This window comes from Erinaceus europaeus, chromosome 5, assembly GCF_950295315.1.
Source record: "Erinaceus europaeus chromosome 5, mEriEur2.1, whole genome shotgun sequence".
NCBI lineage: Eukaryota > Metazoa > Chordata > Mammalia > Eulipotyphla > Erinaceidae > Erinaceus > Erinaceus europaeus.
The window spans coordinates 127,157,037-127,173,211 of record NC_080166.1 but is presented as its reverse complement, the minus strand read 5'-3'; the positions used below and the strand labels follow the sequence as shown (position 1 = coordinate 127,173,211).

Sequence of the window (16,175 nt, the reverse complement as noted above, 5' to 3'; positions counted from 1 at the left end):
CTCCCACCACCACAATGTTCTGCCTTTTAGACCAGTATTTGAACAGAATACAAAGCAGGAGAGAGAGAGAGAGAGAAAAAAAAATCAAGCAAAGCTTGGGAGCACAGACGACCAAGACGAAATGCTGAGAAGAACCATCCCATTCTCAACTTTAACGTTAAGAGAAAAAAAGTGGTGGGGAGACTGTTTACTAAGAGGAGACTGTTTGTTTGTTTGTCTGTTTGTTTATCCCTCCTTGGCACCAGGTAAAGGGGAAGCACTACATGAGCAGAGCCAAAACACAGGCTGTTCCGAAGCACCCACGGGCGACTGAGCTTGGGCAATGTTTCTGAGGCAATTCACAAACCACTGGAAACGCAGTGCTGCTCTGGAAGGAATTTAAGCCTGCCAGGTTAATCACACAATTATTAGGTACGAAAAAACAAACAGTGCAACACAAAACATAGCTATATCATTATTTGCAGTAAATGTTAACTCTAAATAAGTGCAAACCTGTCCACAAATGCCGGCTATAAAGCTAATTTAAAATAAAGTAAAAAGAAAGAAAGAAAGAAAGAAAAAAAAAAACCAAACCAAAATTTGATGGATAAAACACGAAAAAAAAATTCTCACACTGAGAATTTTTTTTTTTTTTCCCAGTATCAGCACTCATTTAGAGTTCGGGATTTGTGAAAGAAAGCTTTAAAAGGAGCAAACCTGATTGGCTGTGGCTGTTGCTGCGAAGGGGACACTTGTTGCAGGAGTTGTTGCTGCAGAGACAGTGGCTGACGTAGCGCTGTGCATCATGGGTACTTTCAGGAGGGGAACCATGGGAGCAATGAACAGGAGGGTGTAGCATTATGGTAATAGAAGTGGTATTTTGGCATGGTGAATATCAGAGCAGCAAGCCATCATGGGTTAAACCAGCAGATGGCATGCAATCACAATGCAAAGCAAGGAAGCATGGGAGAGAAATAAAAAAAAAAAAAGGGAAAATAGCTTATTACAAGTACAATTAAAGGAAGTTTAAAAAAAAAAAAAAAAAACATCATCAGTGATTCCCAGAAAGGCCAAAGCAGATGGCTTTGGTCAATGTATTTATCAACATTTTTAACCTCTCACAATAGAGCATCCCCGACTCAGAGTCTCCTCATGTCTGTACAGTCACCAGGGCTGTTTTTCAGAACAAAAAAAGCTGGATGTCCAATAAATCAGGAATATGCAATATTCACGTGACAGCAACGTTCTACACCATCAAGGCTCACTCTGGAGGCTGTAATCAGTGTATTCTTTGGAGTTGGTCGGAATTAGATAAAATTTTTGGAGGGGATCAACGTAAGGGTTTTTTTTGTTCGTTTGTTTGAGCTGAAATTCACAGGAACTGTGATTTCTTTGGACCAGTAAGCGGTAATGCAGAAATCACAGCACCTGGACCAGAGTTATTGTGAAAGAGGTAAAAAAAAAAAATTTGGTGTTTATTTTTCTTGATTCTAAACAGAACACATCATACGTCCTGAAGACAGAGTTTAACACCAAGTTAGGGGCTGCATGAGGATGATTGCGTATGAATGAAACTTTAGCATCCAAGGGAAGGGGTGAGATGCGTATCATCATTGTGAGTAAATCAATCCTTAAAATTAAAAAAAGGGGGGATAACATAGCAAGACAGTTGAAACATTTGTTTTTCAAAATACACAGTTCTTAGAAATAAATACTTCTGGGAAACTCTGATAACTTTAACACACAGCAAAGAGGAGATCAAGGCACACCACTATGGGTCTTGCACACATGGATGGAATCAGCCTGCCTCTCTCATCAAGTAAGCCTTTTTTCTCCTTTACTCTAAACCACATAAACTCTAAAGAGAAACAAAACACAGGTCATTGAAACATCAGACTCGTTTCTTGCGGTCTTATGTTTCCTGCAGTGGTTGCTCTAAGTCACATTAGAAAGTGGCCATTTTTTCCCCCTTAAATAGACAAAAACATTTAAAAAATTCTAGACATTAACTCTAAAGCCAAATGAGCCTTCAGTGCTACCATTTCCTAGTGGAGTCCTATCATCTCTGAAACACGTTATCAAACAAGTGAAGGCACTGTACACAATATAGAAGACAAATAAAAAAAGGTTGGAACCTACCAATACTGGTAGCGGGTGTCATGCACAAAACTGAACCTGCATGGCATGCAATGGTGGGTGGGAAAAGTGAATAAAGGGAAAGAAACAGGTTAGCGGTTTAGAGTTAACATTCAAAGTAAGATTGAAGCACAACCAGAAATCAGTAGGGTTAGTTCACACAGTCTTTGTGTCATTCATGGGTTTTCGGGACTGACAACAGGTCTAGATTGGACTTGGTTTGGTTTGGTCTTGAAGCCAATATGAGACCACATTCACTCCTCCTCCTACTTTTCAGGCTGACCGTATGCAGTAGCGTGATTCTCCTTGAGAATGATGTGTGATAGAGCTGAAGTGTCCTCTTTTGACTTTATTTTGTCTTTCTTTCTTCCATTCTCTCTCTCTAAGACATTATCAAGTTCATCCTCCAAGGTAGGGAGCAGGGATTTTACAGACGGAAAAGTCTGAGGCTCAGTGACTGCTCCGAGGTCACACAGTGTCTGGGAACCAAGGTTGTGGCTGCAAACAGAATTCTCTCCCTACATTCAGGTGCAGGCTGTGACTTTAGGTGACACTGCCCTCATGGCGTGAAACATTCCCCTGGCGTTAGGGGAGAGGGTCTGCATGTCACTACTAAAACAGAGCTGTAATTCAGGTCCCTCCAGATCAAAAGGGGGTGTGTGGTGTGGTGTGGTGTGGTGTGGTGTGGTGTGGTGTGGTGTGGTGTGGTGTGGTGTGGTGTGGTGTGGTGTGGTATATGGCGTGGTGTGGTGTGTGTGTGTCTGACAGGGTAGGGAGACTGAGGTTCCTGAGGACAGAATGGCTTGCCTATGTGGGCCATCTATTTCCTACTTTCACTCTGATCATGGAGTGGTGCCTGGTGATAAGATGTAAAGCACAGAAGAGGCAACAGTAGAATTGGGTCTGAGGCAGGAGCTGGGCTGGGGACTTGGGACATGGCTGACTCTTGAATTGGGGTGGGGGGAGGGGCCCTTGGCACAATTCCTATGTGTGTGGACCTGAAGGAAGAAAGGTGGTTTTTCTTGATAGCAGTTGCCTTCTCTGTGGGTGGTCTCCTAAATGGATCTGAATCAGAAAGCGTTGAGTAGCAGTGTGTGTTATGGAGGACAGACAGCCCTGGACTGAAAAACGCATCTGCTTCCGGTTGGTTCAATGTCTTAGAGAATCCCAGTCATCAGAGGGTTGAGAAAACTGGGGAATGGCTGTCATGGAGGTGCCTGAGAGGTGTTTTTTTTTTTAAGTAAACACAGTTGCACCTGCTTGATTTTAGAGTTGCCTCCTGAGACACTAAGTGAAGAATCTGAGATGGGGATGGGGGGGCTCTCTGCCCTCTTTGCTAAACTGTTCATATGCAAAGCGTGGACCTCTCTCACTAGCATCTGGATCAGGATCAGTGAAGAGGAACTTGTTGGAAAGAGGCTCTTTAACTGAGTTTCTGTCGGGTTTTCCAACTCATATGCTCCTAGACCCAACTTAAAAAACAACCCCTCTGCCCCACCCGCCAGACTTCTGGAAATCCTGTTCCTGACACAGGGCCTTTCTCTTCTTCACAATCTGGCTCATTCCCGCCCTGCTCACTCTCTAGTCCTCTCAGGCGTGGCTTCCACTGTTCACCTCTCCAACTGCTGAAGTCCCCCAGGAACTCCACGTTGCTGTGGGGGGCGGGATGCTTCCTTCTTTTTTCTTTCCTAGCACTGCTCAGCTCTGGTTTATGGTGGTTGGGGAATTGAACCTGGGACCTCAGAGCCTCAGGCATGAGAATCTATTTGCATAGCCATTACTCTGTCTCCCTCACCTGGAGTTCTTCCTTCTTCATCTGACTATTGCAGTCTCAATCACCTGCAGCAGTTGGCCATCCCATCCATAACAAACCACTCTTTTCCCTTCAACTTCTTGATCACACAGACACTTGCAGACTTACACACACACACACACACACACACACACACACACACACACACACACTTTGCCCACTACAGGCTGGCATCAGGACTCAGTTCTGTATCCTTTTTCATTTCTTTCTGAGTCTTTCAAGTAAATAGGGGTATCAACACTATCTGTTACCTCATGGTTTCCAGCCTCTGCTCTGAGCTCCTGGTCCCCTCTAAGGGTCTCTACTGAGGGCTCCGGGCCCCCTGGAAGGGCTCACCTGGCCTTCCCACATGGCTGCCTCATGAGTGTCTCAAAAATGACATGTCCCAGCATCTGTCCTTCCCCCAGCGGCTGCTTCAATGCCTCGGACATGCTCCAGGGTCTCCCCTGTCTACCTGGTCTTCCAGTGAATGGAAGATCGTAACTCTTCTCACTTTCACCTGTGGGATTCCCGTGTCTAACCTGGCAGTTCCGGCTCTGTGGTGCATCCTGCGTTTTGTCTATTGGTCCATTTCCAGTGCCACTTCTCAAACCCTGGTCACCATCACCGTCACCATCAAGTCTGGGCTACACAATCACATCTTAACAGGCCTTTTCGCTTCCATTCCTGCTCTCCACACCTCAAATCTGTCACTCCACTCTGCTGACAAGAGTCAACCCTTCCAAATGCAGGTCTGCTCCACTTCTCTGATGGGAAAAGACTCCATGGTTCCACGTGGCTTTCAGGACCACGGCTCCTCGAATGTCCAGAAACAAATCCCAACCTTCCCAGCTCCTGCAACCTCCTGCCCACAGCACCACGGTCCACACAGCCCAGACTTTCAATTCCTAGAGCTCCACTCACCACACTTCTGTCCTACGTCTGAGCTTCCCAAAGCTGTCTCCTCTGCCCCCAGAACCTTTATTCACTCTTTTCATCTTCCAGGACTCAACACACAGGCTACGACTTCAGGAGACTTCTGTAGTTCCTCTACAACCTGCCTCTCAGGATGGCTCTATGCTTCCTCCTTCCAATCTCATCGAGTCTTTACCTGGCTGATTCTCTGCGCACGCGCGCGCGCGCACTCACACACACACACACATTTGCTTACACATACACATGGGCACACACACATGCTCATTTACACATACAACTCACACATACACACACATACACACTCTCACACAAACACACACACTCTCTCACACACACAGACACACTCACTTATACAGCCCCCCCACACACACGCGATCACACATACAATTACACTTTATTGACATGGGGTATGTAGTGACCATGTGTCTCTCCTCCTTCACTGTAGACTCTGTGGGACGAGGCAGATTCAGTGCAAGATCTCAGCCATAAGTGTGTGGGGAAGGGAGTGGGGGGAATTTGTTGCTAAAACTCTTCAAGCACCCAGCTTGTGAATGCCTTCCTCCCATAGCGGTTGGGTGCAGAGAGAGCCTTATCCAGAAGCCCTGACTCACTGGCATTCTGATATGGAAGGGACTGTCCTGAAGGGTTTTCTCAAGGGGGGGTTGTGTGTGTGTGTGCAGGTGAACCCCTTTGGAGGGGGTGCCACACATTTGGCTGCAGTTCAAGCTGTGGCCCAATGGCTCAGCCTAAAGAGCCAGAGAGGCCTCCTGAAGATTCCAGACCACGCCTCCCTCTCCTTCCTGAGGGAGTCCTTAAGTTTCTGCACTCTGTCTAGTTTCCACCTGGTTCTGAGCTCCTGCTCAGTATTTCCACAACTCGCTTTGGGAGCTAGGACACACCAGACTAGCTATCACAGACAACCGTGTGTTGAATCAAATCAGTAAAGCTTGCTGGGGTCGACTACCGCATTTCCACGGAACAGGGAGAACCAGGAGGTGGGTGCAACTTATGCCAATGAGTTCTGACTTCTTTCTTATCACTGGGCAGCATGTGGGCTGGCACTGCCCCTTCTCCTGCCTATTCCAAGCTGCCAATATCACGAAATAAATGGGGAGGCAGGGTGTCTTTGTTCTCCCTGGTGGAAGCGCGTCTCTAAGGCATGCATTCTAGCAATGAGCCTTTGCAAGTGTCTTCTGCTTCAGATGCACAGACATATCGGCTTTAGAATCTGTGCGTCAGACCACATGGCTCAGCCCCTGAATTATAGATTCCACTGCTGCTGGATTGACACAACCTCAGTTTTTCCATCTGCAAAATGCAAATAAGTACGCCTGTCACTGGCAAAGTATCTGGAAGGATGATAATGTCTCTAGGGACACTTACAGGAATTCAGAAATCAGCCTGTCAGAGAAACGCTACGTATTATTAAGGCTGCTATTTTGGTAAGTGTGTGTGTGCGTGTGCATGCATGTGTGTATGTGTGTGTATGTGTCCCGCCACTTCCCTAAGATAGCAAAGAAAAACGTGCAGCTCCCAGGTTAAAATAATCCTTATCAAATAAAGGAATAAAGGGAGGAAAAGGGAAAAAAAATTCCCACCCACTTCAAATGTACTAGGGCATCAACCCAGGAGATAATTATATTAGTGAAGCTTATTTTTATATCCTCACAGCCTGGAGGAAGAATTCCTAAAGCCCAAATCCACAGTGTCAGTGGGAGAATTTCTGTAGCATATAAAAGATTTTCAGCTTGAAAGATCTTTTCATAAAGGGTAATCTCTCAGAGAACACAAGGTGTTTTTAAGCTGCTTGTTTATGGCATTTATTAATGTAAAAAAAACAAAGTGGGCCAGGAGATGATGGCACAGTGGATAATGCATTAGATATTAAAGCTTGAGGGCCTGAGGAGTTGTTCAGTCCCTGGAAGCACATGTACCAGAGTGATATCTGGTTCTTTCTCTCTCTGTCCCTATCTTTCTTATTAGTAAATAAATAAAAAATTAAAAAAATAGCTAGAGATAGGAAAAAAAAAAGCTGTGTTTTGAAATAGCGACTTAGCATCTATCAAGTTTCAACAATTATTTTGACACTGATGAATTAGCAGAGGTTGAAAATGACAGTGAAGGTTGGGAAGACAGCATCATGCCTCTGCCAAAGTCTTTCATGTCTGAGGCTCTGTGGTCCCAGGTTTGATACCCAGCACCACCATAAGCCAGAGCTGAGCAGTGCTCTGGAGGTTCTCTCTCAATCTCTCTCTCTCCTTCTCTCTCTGAATTTCACTCATTAGAAGTATATACACACAAAAAAATTATAGAAAACAATGGTAAGCAAGTAATGATGGTTATCTTTATCAGGTGTTTTTTTGTAAAAAAAAAAAAGTTGAAAAAAGTCATCCTGAAAACTGAGAGCCAAGATAAATACTGAAATTTCTATTACAGATTAACTGAGGGAGAAATCATGCTGATTTCCTTTCAGTAAAGTTACTTTCTCTTAAGTCAACATCTTGGAAGCCTGAAATATCATTTGAGAGAGAGTAAGAGCCGTATGATTGTTTCCTATGATATTTGCATGATATTTCTGATGGGAGTTCTTCCAAGTCACAGGACTAAATGGTTTAGGTCCCAATTTGGGGGGGGGGGAGGGAGAGGACCCCACACCCCTTCTCAGTTGAAGATTGCTGGATACAGGCAAGCAGTTCTTAAAGCATCCAGCAGAGGGCGGTAGTGCACAGCCACAACAGCCAGCAGGCAGCATCTCAGCAGTGATCTGATTATAGCGGGAGAGAAGTTCATTCTGATTTTCCGGGTGGATTATTTTAAAACAAGTGCTCTAGCAAGCCAGGCATCACTGGACTGAAGTGTCATACACGAGCTAGGGGCCTTTGATGGTTTGCACCACTCAGCTCCGGGGTTTCCTGGGTAGTTCCAGAATGCCAGCGTCATGACCAGCTGACTACTCAGCCTTCAGAAACGGACCTTTATGATGGCCTCCCCTGACCCTTCAGTGTATTTTCCCCTAATATTTTCATGGTTAAAATACCTAGTTAAGATATCTCACTGGGTGAGGGTGCCTGCTTCATCATACACTTGACTCAGATGGGGGCTCAGAGCCCTTCATACTGGGGAAGCTTTGGTGCTGTAGTCTGTCTCTCTCTGTCTGTCTGTCTGTCTGTCTGTCTGTCTCTCTTTACCTTTATGGAAAAGTCATTATGGTGTGGAGAAGCCACAGTGACAACAAGAAAAAAATACATACACGCACACTTGTATATAAAACTAGGTGATGAACTGCAAAAAATAAATCACTTAAAAATAAAATCACATGAATCTGCAAGGTCAGCTTATCACTGGCAATTATTTTATAAACTTCTTATACCAAGTGAATCCCAAGTATAAAAGCTGTGCACTGTGATTGCACATTAAGGCTGTTCTAGGGCAAAGGGGAACCCCAAGAATTAGCAAATTAGAGGTTCACCTTACATGTCTAGGGGTTCATTTTAAAAGAAGAACAGAACTCAGATAAGTAAATCAGAAGCTAAGGTTCATCATTTAGGGGATAACTGTTCATTCCAAAGTGGACACTTTAGAGAAATAACAACTATGGTAACAGTCATTCACTTCCCTCTTTAATTTGCCTCTTAGGTAATCTAGATCTGATAGGGTCTAGATTTTAGGAAGTGCTAAGAAACTAACAAAACAAGCAAACAAGTGGAAAAAAAAAAAAACCCACTTTCTGATAGCTTCTCATCTCTGTCTTCATCTGGGATGAAGATTTTGATTTCAAAATTAAGAACTCAAGGGCAAGCCTTCTCACTAATGTCTAAGTCCCCTTCTATTTTTTTTTCTTCTTCTTATACACTAGCAAATTTTACTCACTTCTGAGTATATTTTTTCTGCTCCTGATGCAGGCTAAAAGGTCAGAACTACAGTTGACTTGTGGGCCCTGTACGTGTGCATGGGTGTGCGTGCATGCGTGTGTGCGTGTGTGCGTGTTTTCATTTGGGAAAGCAGGCATTAAAAGGGGGGAAGGAAGGTTGATGTGTGCTGTGTTTTTATTTCTTCACTTAAATCTGACATTTTGTATTAAGCCCTAAATAGGAACTCTGACTTTCTTGTAGGAGGTCTGGGTGGTGTCATGCCCTGTAAACAGGACCGGACACAGGACTGCTAGCTTCTACTAGGTCTTTTCTTTATTATTAGTTGTGCCACCTTGGAAAGTCACTTGCATTACAGGGGCCTCAGGTTTTTCATCTGTAAAACACTCAATGGGTGAGGAGTTCACTAAAAACCCTTCCAACTCCAAGGTTCTATGAACCAACCAGGGACAGGAGTGAATGCACCTGCTACTTATTCTCAAGCATTGGCTTAGAAGCCAAGGAGAAGAGTTCTATATATTTATCGACTTGGTGGGAATTCAGAAGGATGGAGAGAGAGAGAGAGAGAGAGAGAGAGAGAGAGAAAATGGGTGTAAACATATGAGTAGAGGATTGCTTTAATATGAATCGTCTCTGTTTTGTTTTAGTGCTCTGAATAGGACTAGAAGAGGGGAGAAAAGGTTAGTATTTACTGGCATTACTGCTTTTTCGGTCATTCAGGGTTAAGGACAAATTCCAATTACCACACAGAAAAGTCTTTTTTTCTTTTCTTTTCTTTTTTTTTTTTACAAAAGCAATTACACACGGCTTGTTTAAACACAAGACACCAAGAGCCCTTGCTGCTTCTTTGTCTCTTGTGGGTTCAACCTGCCACTCACTGCACACTATAAAACTCTTTGGCTTTAGAATCCTGACACTCCTGTGCTCTCCTTCCAAACGAGGCCAGTCGATCTAGATAGCTAGGATAAGGCTGGTGGTCAAGGCTGTATTTGTTATACCTTTAAAAGCAAATTCGGTGCCACCAAGCAGCCTAGAGGAATGAGAAGAAAGCACATGACTGGAAGGGCACAAGGGATACAGGGCTGGGGACACATACCTGTCGGGATGAACGCCGTGTGCTGCTGAAGCTGTGTGCTAGTCAGCGCTTGCTGGTAGTGCAGGACACTGGGGTTAAAGACCGTGCTGGCACTGTTGCTTTTTTCAAGTGCTTGTCTCTTTGGTAAAGGATGAAGAGCACCAGGAGGAAAGGCCTAGAAGGGAAAGAATCGGACAAGACATGTCTAACTCCAAGCAGACAGTCCTCCGCTGTCCACAGAGATCATCAATTTGCCACATTCTTTTAAAAAACAAAAAAACAGAAACAAAAAAAAAAATTAGCAAAATGACAGCTACGGGGATGCCTGTGCCATGCACCTTGATTTTAACAGCGGCAATGTCGAATGAGTGAGAATTTGTTACTGGGAGCGGAAGCATGGTTTTCTGTCACCCAAAAAAAAAGGGGGGGGAGGGGGGGGAGAAATGGTAGCATCTCAACTAAGGAAAAGAAAATAAAAACTATCAAGCAACAAGAACAACAAAAATAGCTTTAGCTTTCAAAATGAGTCAAACTATTCTAAGGAGGGGGGCAGGGTAGGGTAGGAAGAGAAGCATTTGTGTTATTATTAATACCTAGTCTTTTCTTTAACTAGACGGCAATGGCTTGGATTTAAAGGTTAATAATAAGAATTCCAGTGAGCATTTCCCCAGTCATGGAACTTAAAACTGTTTCACTCTTTGGAAAAGGTATTAAAAATCTGTTAGGGTTCGGTTCCTTCCCATGTTACACATGAAAATGAGATGGCTCAACACCGGACTGGATTCCTTTTTCATTAATTAACAATCATGATTGTTGGCAACCAATATCTTACAAGTAATACACATCTCAGATGGCTCTCTGAAAAGCTACATGCAAAGCGAAAGGTGAAAGGTCAAAGTACCAGGTCTACAGATGCTTCGAGAGGTCGCTTCATTGCTTTGGCAGTCGACTGAGTCTTTTAATAACAGGCAGCGAGCACATGATGGCAGTGGGCCAATGGGATTCAAGCGAATTAACATACAGGTAAACAGCAAGCAGAGGTGCATCATGGGAACGGCATTGCATTGTGGATAGGTGAGAAGGAAAAAAATATTCTGAATGCAATATACAACGTACAAAACACTAGGCATGCACAACAACAAAAATGTTCTTTAAAGAAATGAATATTACACCTTAAATTAGTATTGAAGCAAAAATGCAACTACTATACCTTAGTTAAAAGCATTTAAGAGAGTAAAATATAGATGTTTGAAATTCAGGAAAGTTAATCAAAACAGCAGCTCGCATACACACACCATAAGCATTTTTTTTTATATATTGCTTCAGAAAGAAAAAAAAAATGCAAAAACTCTTTTAAAGGCCATTGGATGAAGAACTTCTGATAAGTTAGTTTTTCAATGTGAAGTAATGACATTACAAAGGAGATCCGTGTCCCAAATAAGGGATCTCGCCTTGCGCTTTGACGAAAGTCTGTTCTAATGATGATTTTGCCTCACGAAATGAAGCGACGAACTGAGACAGACAATTCAGGCAAAAAAATTAGGCAAACAGGAGATTCTTGAGGCAAAACGGTTTGGGGCTGGAACTTCATTTTTTGTCTGAATCACATGGAGTGATGTGTCAGTTCTTCTCTTCACTCTTAGCATGTATCTGACACTGTGGACTACGGTTCCAGACTAAGCCGGCTCTGAATTTGAACAGGAAGTGTCTAAAAAGTTCATCACATTTTTCCCCCCAAGAACTAACTTATCATTCATTCTCTTTTCCACCACATTTAAAATCATACATAAATGTCATCTCAAATAACTTACCCGATTACACTAAGAAAATACCCCCCTTCTAAAAGGATTTTTAGTGCTTTCAGGTATTAAAATAATTTCTACTTAATGATTCTATTTGTACTGGAATAATAATTCATTGATCCAGTTACTGAGATGTGGAACTTGTGACTAAAACAAGTAAAGCAGCAAACAACTTAAAAAAAAAATTGCAAGGACTTCTTGAAAGTTAGAAGTGAAATCATATCTATAATTTATAACCACACTTTTGGGTAGATGGCTTCAATTCAATACCTAAAATAATAACAAATACTGGTTGCTCTAGGCCATAATAAAAAAGACTGATTCCTTGATAATTGTTGTAAAATACTTAAAAATTCTCTGATGGACTTCTGTGGACATTAATATTCAAAGGGAAAGTTCCATTGTAAATTAAAAATCAAACAAACAAACAAACAAGAACAAGGGAGACCCTTTTCTACATTTGAGCACAATAGGTAAATCCCTAAGGCTTGCAAATACGCAATGTTACATTTTGAAGTTCTGAGTGAGAACTGTGGAATTTGAAATAGAACGGAATTGTTCCAGATGTCCTCTCCCCATTGGATATCACTGCTTTGTTTTCTTCTTTCTCATAAATATAAAGAGCAGCACACCGCCATCTGCTGACTTTGTATAAAAAGCATATCAGTAGGAAAGGTAAAGAAAGAAGAATGAGGAGGAAGAGGCTGGCAGTAATATAGAGTCCAGATAGAAAGATCCTGCATCATCAGCAGGGGACATGTCTTGGGGAGTGCTTCCTTGCTGTCATATGTGAAACCCTGCCATTCATAGGTAAGAAATATATCTTTTTTTTTTTTTTTTTTAACCAAAGCACTGCTCAGCTCTGGCTTATAGTGGTGGTGGGGGGGGGATTGAACCTGGGATTTTGGAGCCTCAGGCATGAGTCTCTTTGCCATCTACCCTCCGCCCAGAAGTATATCTTTAACAACAACAACAACAAAAATCTGGGCTTAAGAAAAATAGTTTAGCAGCTAGAGCATAGGACTTGGGTGCCTGAGCTGAGGCCTCAAGTTCTCTTTCTAGCACCAGAGCTGAGAGAATCCCTCCCCCCAAAGAATAGACAGGGATTTCTTTTCTACCTTATGTGAATGAAGAGTCATGTCATCATATGCCCTTGCAGACTATGGGTGTTTTGTTTTAGAAGCTATTATCTGACCATTGGCCTCTGTTGAAAGAGTTTCAGGCTTAGAACAGACCTCAGAGATCACCAAGAATTTGGGAGGCTCCACAGGTACCTTGCTAGGAGGTTTCAGTAATAGCATCCCCATCGCGTGCCAAAGCAGGGGGCGGGAGGGGGGGAGTCATTGTCTACATGATCACTGATATTTCTGTCCCTCGTGTTGTATGCTTTACATTGAGTTCTAGTTCTCCCCCGCCAAGAGAACTGGATCAGTCCAGTTAGTTTTCGCGGGCCCGCTTGGCCCCGCCCCTAGGAACCCCGAGAGAGGGTTCCAAAGTGGGAGAGTGGGAGAGTGGGAGAGTTCGAGAGTTCCGGAGTTGGGGAGGGTTCCAGAGTTCCAGAGTAAGTGAGAGTGCTTGCGCCGCCGCAAAGGGACAGCAGAGTTCTGTTTGGTGATTAGTTTGTCTTAGTTTATGAATCGTTGTTCCTGAATAAAGAAATACAGCTGCCCTGCCCAGCCGTTGTCTCCGCGTCTCTGTTACCCGCCCATGAAGCTAAGCCCGGCCAGCTGGAGCCCCCGAATTTTAACAACACCCTCGCCTCTGGAATTCCTCTAGCTTTCAGTAAGTGGGTACAAATCAGTAGGACAAGGCCTTCATGCAAGTAGTTTTTTCCCTCTTTCTGGAACAAGGAACAAAGCAACTCTGGGTCAGAGCAGGCAAACCAAGGTCTATGGCAGGTATTACAGCACAGACCAATTCACGGGACCAGGCAACTGTGAGGCCAGAAACCAGAGCTGCCACAAGTAGGACATTGCTCAAAGCCCCCGAGCTGGTTTCCTTATTCAAAGGAAACTGATCTAACTGAATGAAGGCTTGGACAGAATAGTCGCCTCCTGGCTTCACTTGGTTTGAATGCATGTGAAGAAAGCCTTTGGGCTTGAAGACTTTTTGTGTTACAATGACCCAAGCTAAGTGTTGTTAAGCTTCCTTTTACGATTGAGAAAACAAACATTCTGGGAGCAGGGGAGAGAGCATAATAGTTCTGCAAGAAACTTTCATGCCTGAGACTTTGAGGTCCCTCGTTCAGTCCTCAGCACCACTAAAAACCAATGCTTAGCAGTACACTAGCCTGCCTCTCTCTCTCTCTCTCTTTCTCTCTCTCTCTCCCCCCTCATTACAAAAATTAAATAAATAAAATATCTCTAAAAAATAAAATTCTGCTGAAGACACTGCTCATCTTTTCAGAGGTCTTGTCAAAGAATAAGTCTATAAAGGAAATATGTGTCTCTTTCTCTTGGGCTCAAAGCTTTGGCTTCATTTCCAGGGTCCAGTTCATCAGAAGAAGGCCAGATCCCCAGTCTCTAATAAGACCTGCACTCCTGGAACACTTTGGGTTCCAAGATGGAGCCCAGTGAGGGGCATGTTACTGACTCCTGAGTGACAGCTTCACTACCATCTTTTCCTCTGGACGAGGGACTCCGGATACCAGTGCTCCTTCTGTGTCCTGCAAACACTGGCTACCAGAGGGAACACATTTGGACCTTATCCAGGTATTGTACTAGCAGGTGTCTGTGGTAGCAGGACCCATTCTCCCAACTCTCAGAACAGAGACCCAGGGGTCTGGGGATAGAGATGGTCAGAGTGCTCTGGAGAAAGGCTATGACTGCCCACACAGACAGCCACCCAAAGCACTCTGGGATGGTTTCTTATGTCTAATTTGAGCTGGGGGTAGACGGCACTTCTCTCTCTCGTCAACAGATATAAGACAGGGCTGGGTGGTGATGCGCCTGGTTAAGCATACACATTACAGTGCGCAAGGATCTAGGTTCAAGCCCCTGGTCCCCACCTGTAGGAAGAAAGCTTCATGAGTGGTGAAGCAGGGCTGTAGGTATCTGTCTCTTTCCATCTCTATCTCTCCCTCTCGTCTCAATTTCTCTCTGTCTCTATCCAATAATAATAATAACAATAACAATAATAACAAAACAGACATAAGATGGTGTGGGTATTCCTACAGTGTCTCCAAACATGGCCAGATGCCTTACAGAATGGGGGTGACAAGCCGAGACTCAGAAAGGAAAACAAGAGAGTGGCCCCTGGTTTTCAGGCTCCTGGATTCAGACCTCCTGAGCACTGATATCAGGATACAAGCAGTGTTTTTCACACAAAGGGTTGCCCACCATCATCTGTCACTGAGTATAACCAAAGATGGGACATAAGGTATGGGACTATGGGGCTTGAGGTAGGGAAGAGAGAGAGAAAGACAAAACTAAAGTAGAAATGATTACAGATAAAGATTGAGGATGACCAGTTTGGAAAATGTTCTAGCAAGGCTCTCTTTGGAGGAAAACACGAGTTGGTAAGATCCAATTTAAAAAAAAAATGCTTTTTAAAAATTACATTTTGTTTCTTTAGTATTGGATAGAGAGAGAGAAACTGAAAGGGAGGAGGAGGTAGAGAGGGAAAGAGACAGAGAGACACCTGCGGCCTTGCTTCACCACTCATAAAGCTTTCTCCCTGCAGGTAGGGAATGCAGGCTTGAACCCAGGTTAATTAATATATATATATATATATATATATATGTATATTTATATATTTATTTATGCCTCTTCAGTTGGATTTTTGCGTCCTGAAAGCAGAGCCCTGACTGCTCCTGGGGTTATGCTGGGTACCTCAGTGTGATTTTTATTATTTATTAGTTCTATGACAAAGTGTCTTTTGGCCCAACAGTGGGACAAGTTAGGGTTGGCTTGAAAGAATGATACTCAGAGAAAAATATGGTTTGGGGAGCTACTTCAGCAGGAGAGCACAGGACTTGCATGCCCAAGGCTCCAGGCTCGGCCTCTGGCACCGTATAAGCCAGAGCTGAGAGGTGCTCTGGGTTCTCTCTTGCACAGATATCAATACTCCGTTTAAATCTGACTTTTCATAGTATGAGATCTTCCAAGATGGACTCCTCACTGGATAGATATTGATATACCAAGACACCCTTCTTTCTTGCTCATAGGCACTGGGATGTCAGTTTACTCTCACTTCTCCCATTCCCATTTCTAGTGGGCATCTGTTTTGAAAAAAACACTTACAGGACAAAATAAAAGAGGGAGGGAGATTTCTTTCTTATGCATCAACTTGCTCAGAAGAAAATCTGTCAACCTATATGGAAACGCACATCCAGGAGGAATAAGAGTTATCACTTAAAATGAGAATCACAGCAGAAAGAGCCCTAAAGGCCCAAGGATTCAGGGAAGGGGGAGAGGGAGAGGGAGAGAAGGAGGAGGAGGAGAAGGAGCGAGAGGGAGGAGGAGGAGAGAGAGGAGGAGGAGAAGAAGGAGGAGAAGGAGGAGGACAAGGAGGAGAGACCATGTGTCGGGCACTATGTGGGTAGGAGGAATACATTAGGAAGGTCTCATTTCATATTTTGAGTTTAG

At 43.7% G+C, this 16,175-nt stretch overlaps 1 protein-coding gene across 8 annotated transcripts in view; it reads right to left on the bottom strand.

Annotated features, from left to right (window-relative positions):
- The window catches only part of MBNL2 (muscleblind like splicing regulator 2), a 72,932-nt gene that overhangs the window by 31,951 nt on the left and 24,806 nt on the right, over positions 1 to 16,175 (bottom strand). The window contains exons 4-7 of one of the 8 annotated variants that reach the window (XM_060191773.1): positions 10,689 to 10,742; positions 9,809 to 9,962; positions 2,119 to 2,154; positions 697 to 791 (exon numbers count right to left, since the gene is read on the bottom strand). In XM_060191773.1, the coding sequence (XP_060047756.1) occupies positions 697 to 791; positions 2,119 to 2,154; positions 9,809 to 9,962; positions 10,689 to 10,742 (339 nt within the window). The remainder of the gene's footprint in view (positions 1 to 696; positions 792 to 2,118; positions 2,155 to 9,808; positions 9,963 to 10,688; positions 10,743 to 16,175) is intronic. The other 7 variants (XM_060191772.1, XM_060191775.1, XM_060191777.1 and 4 more) reach the window with 7 other exon arrangements.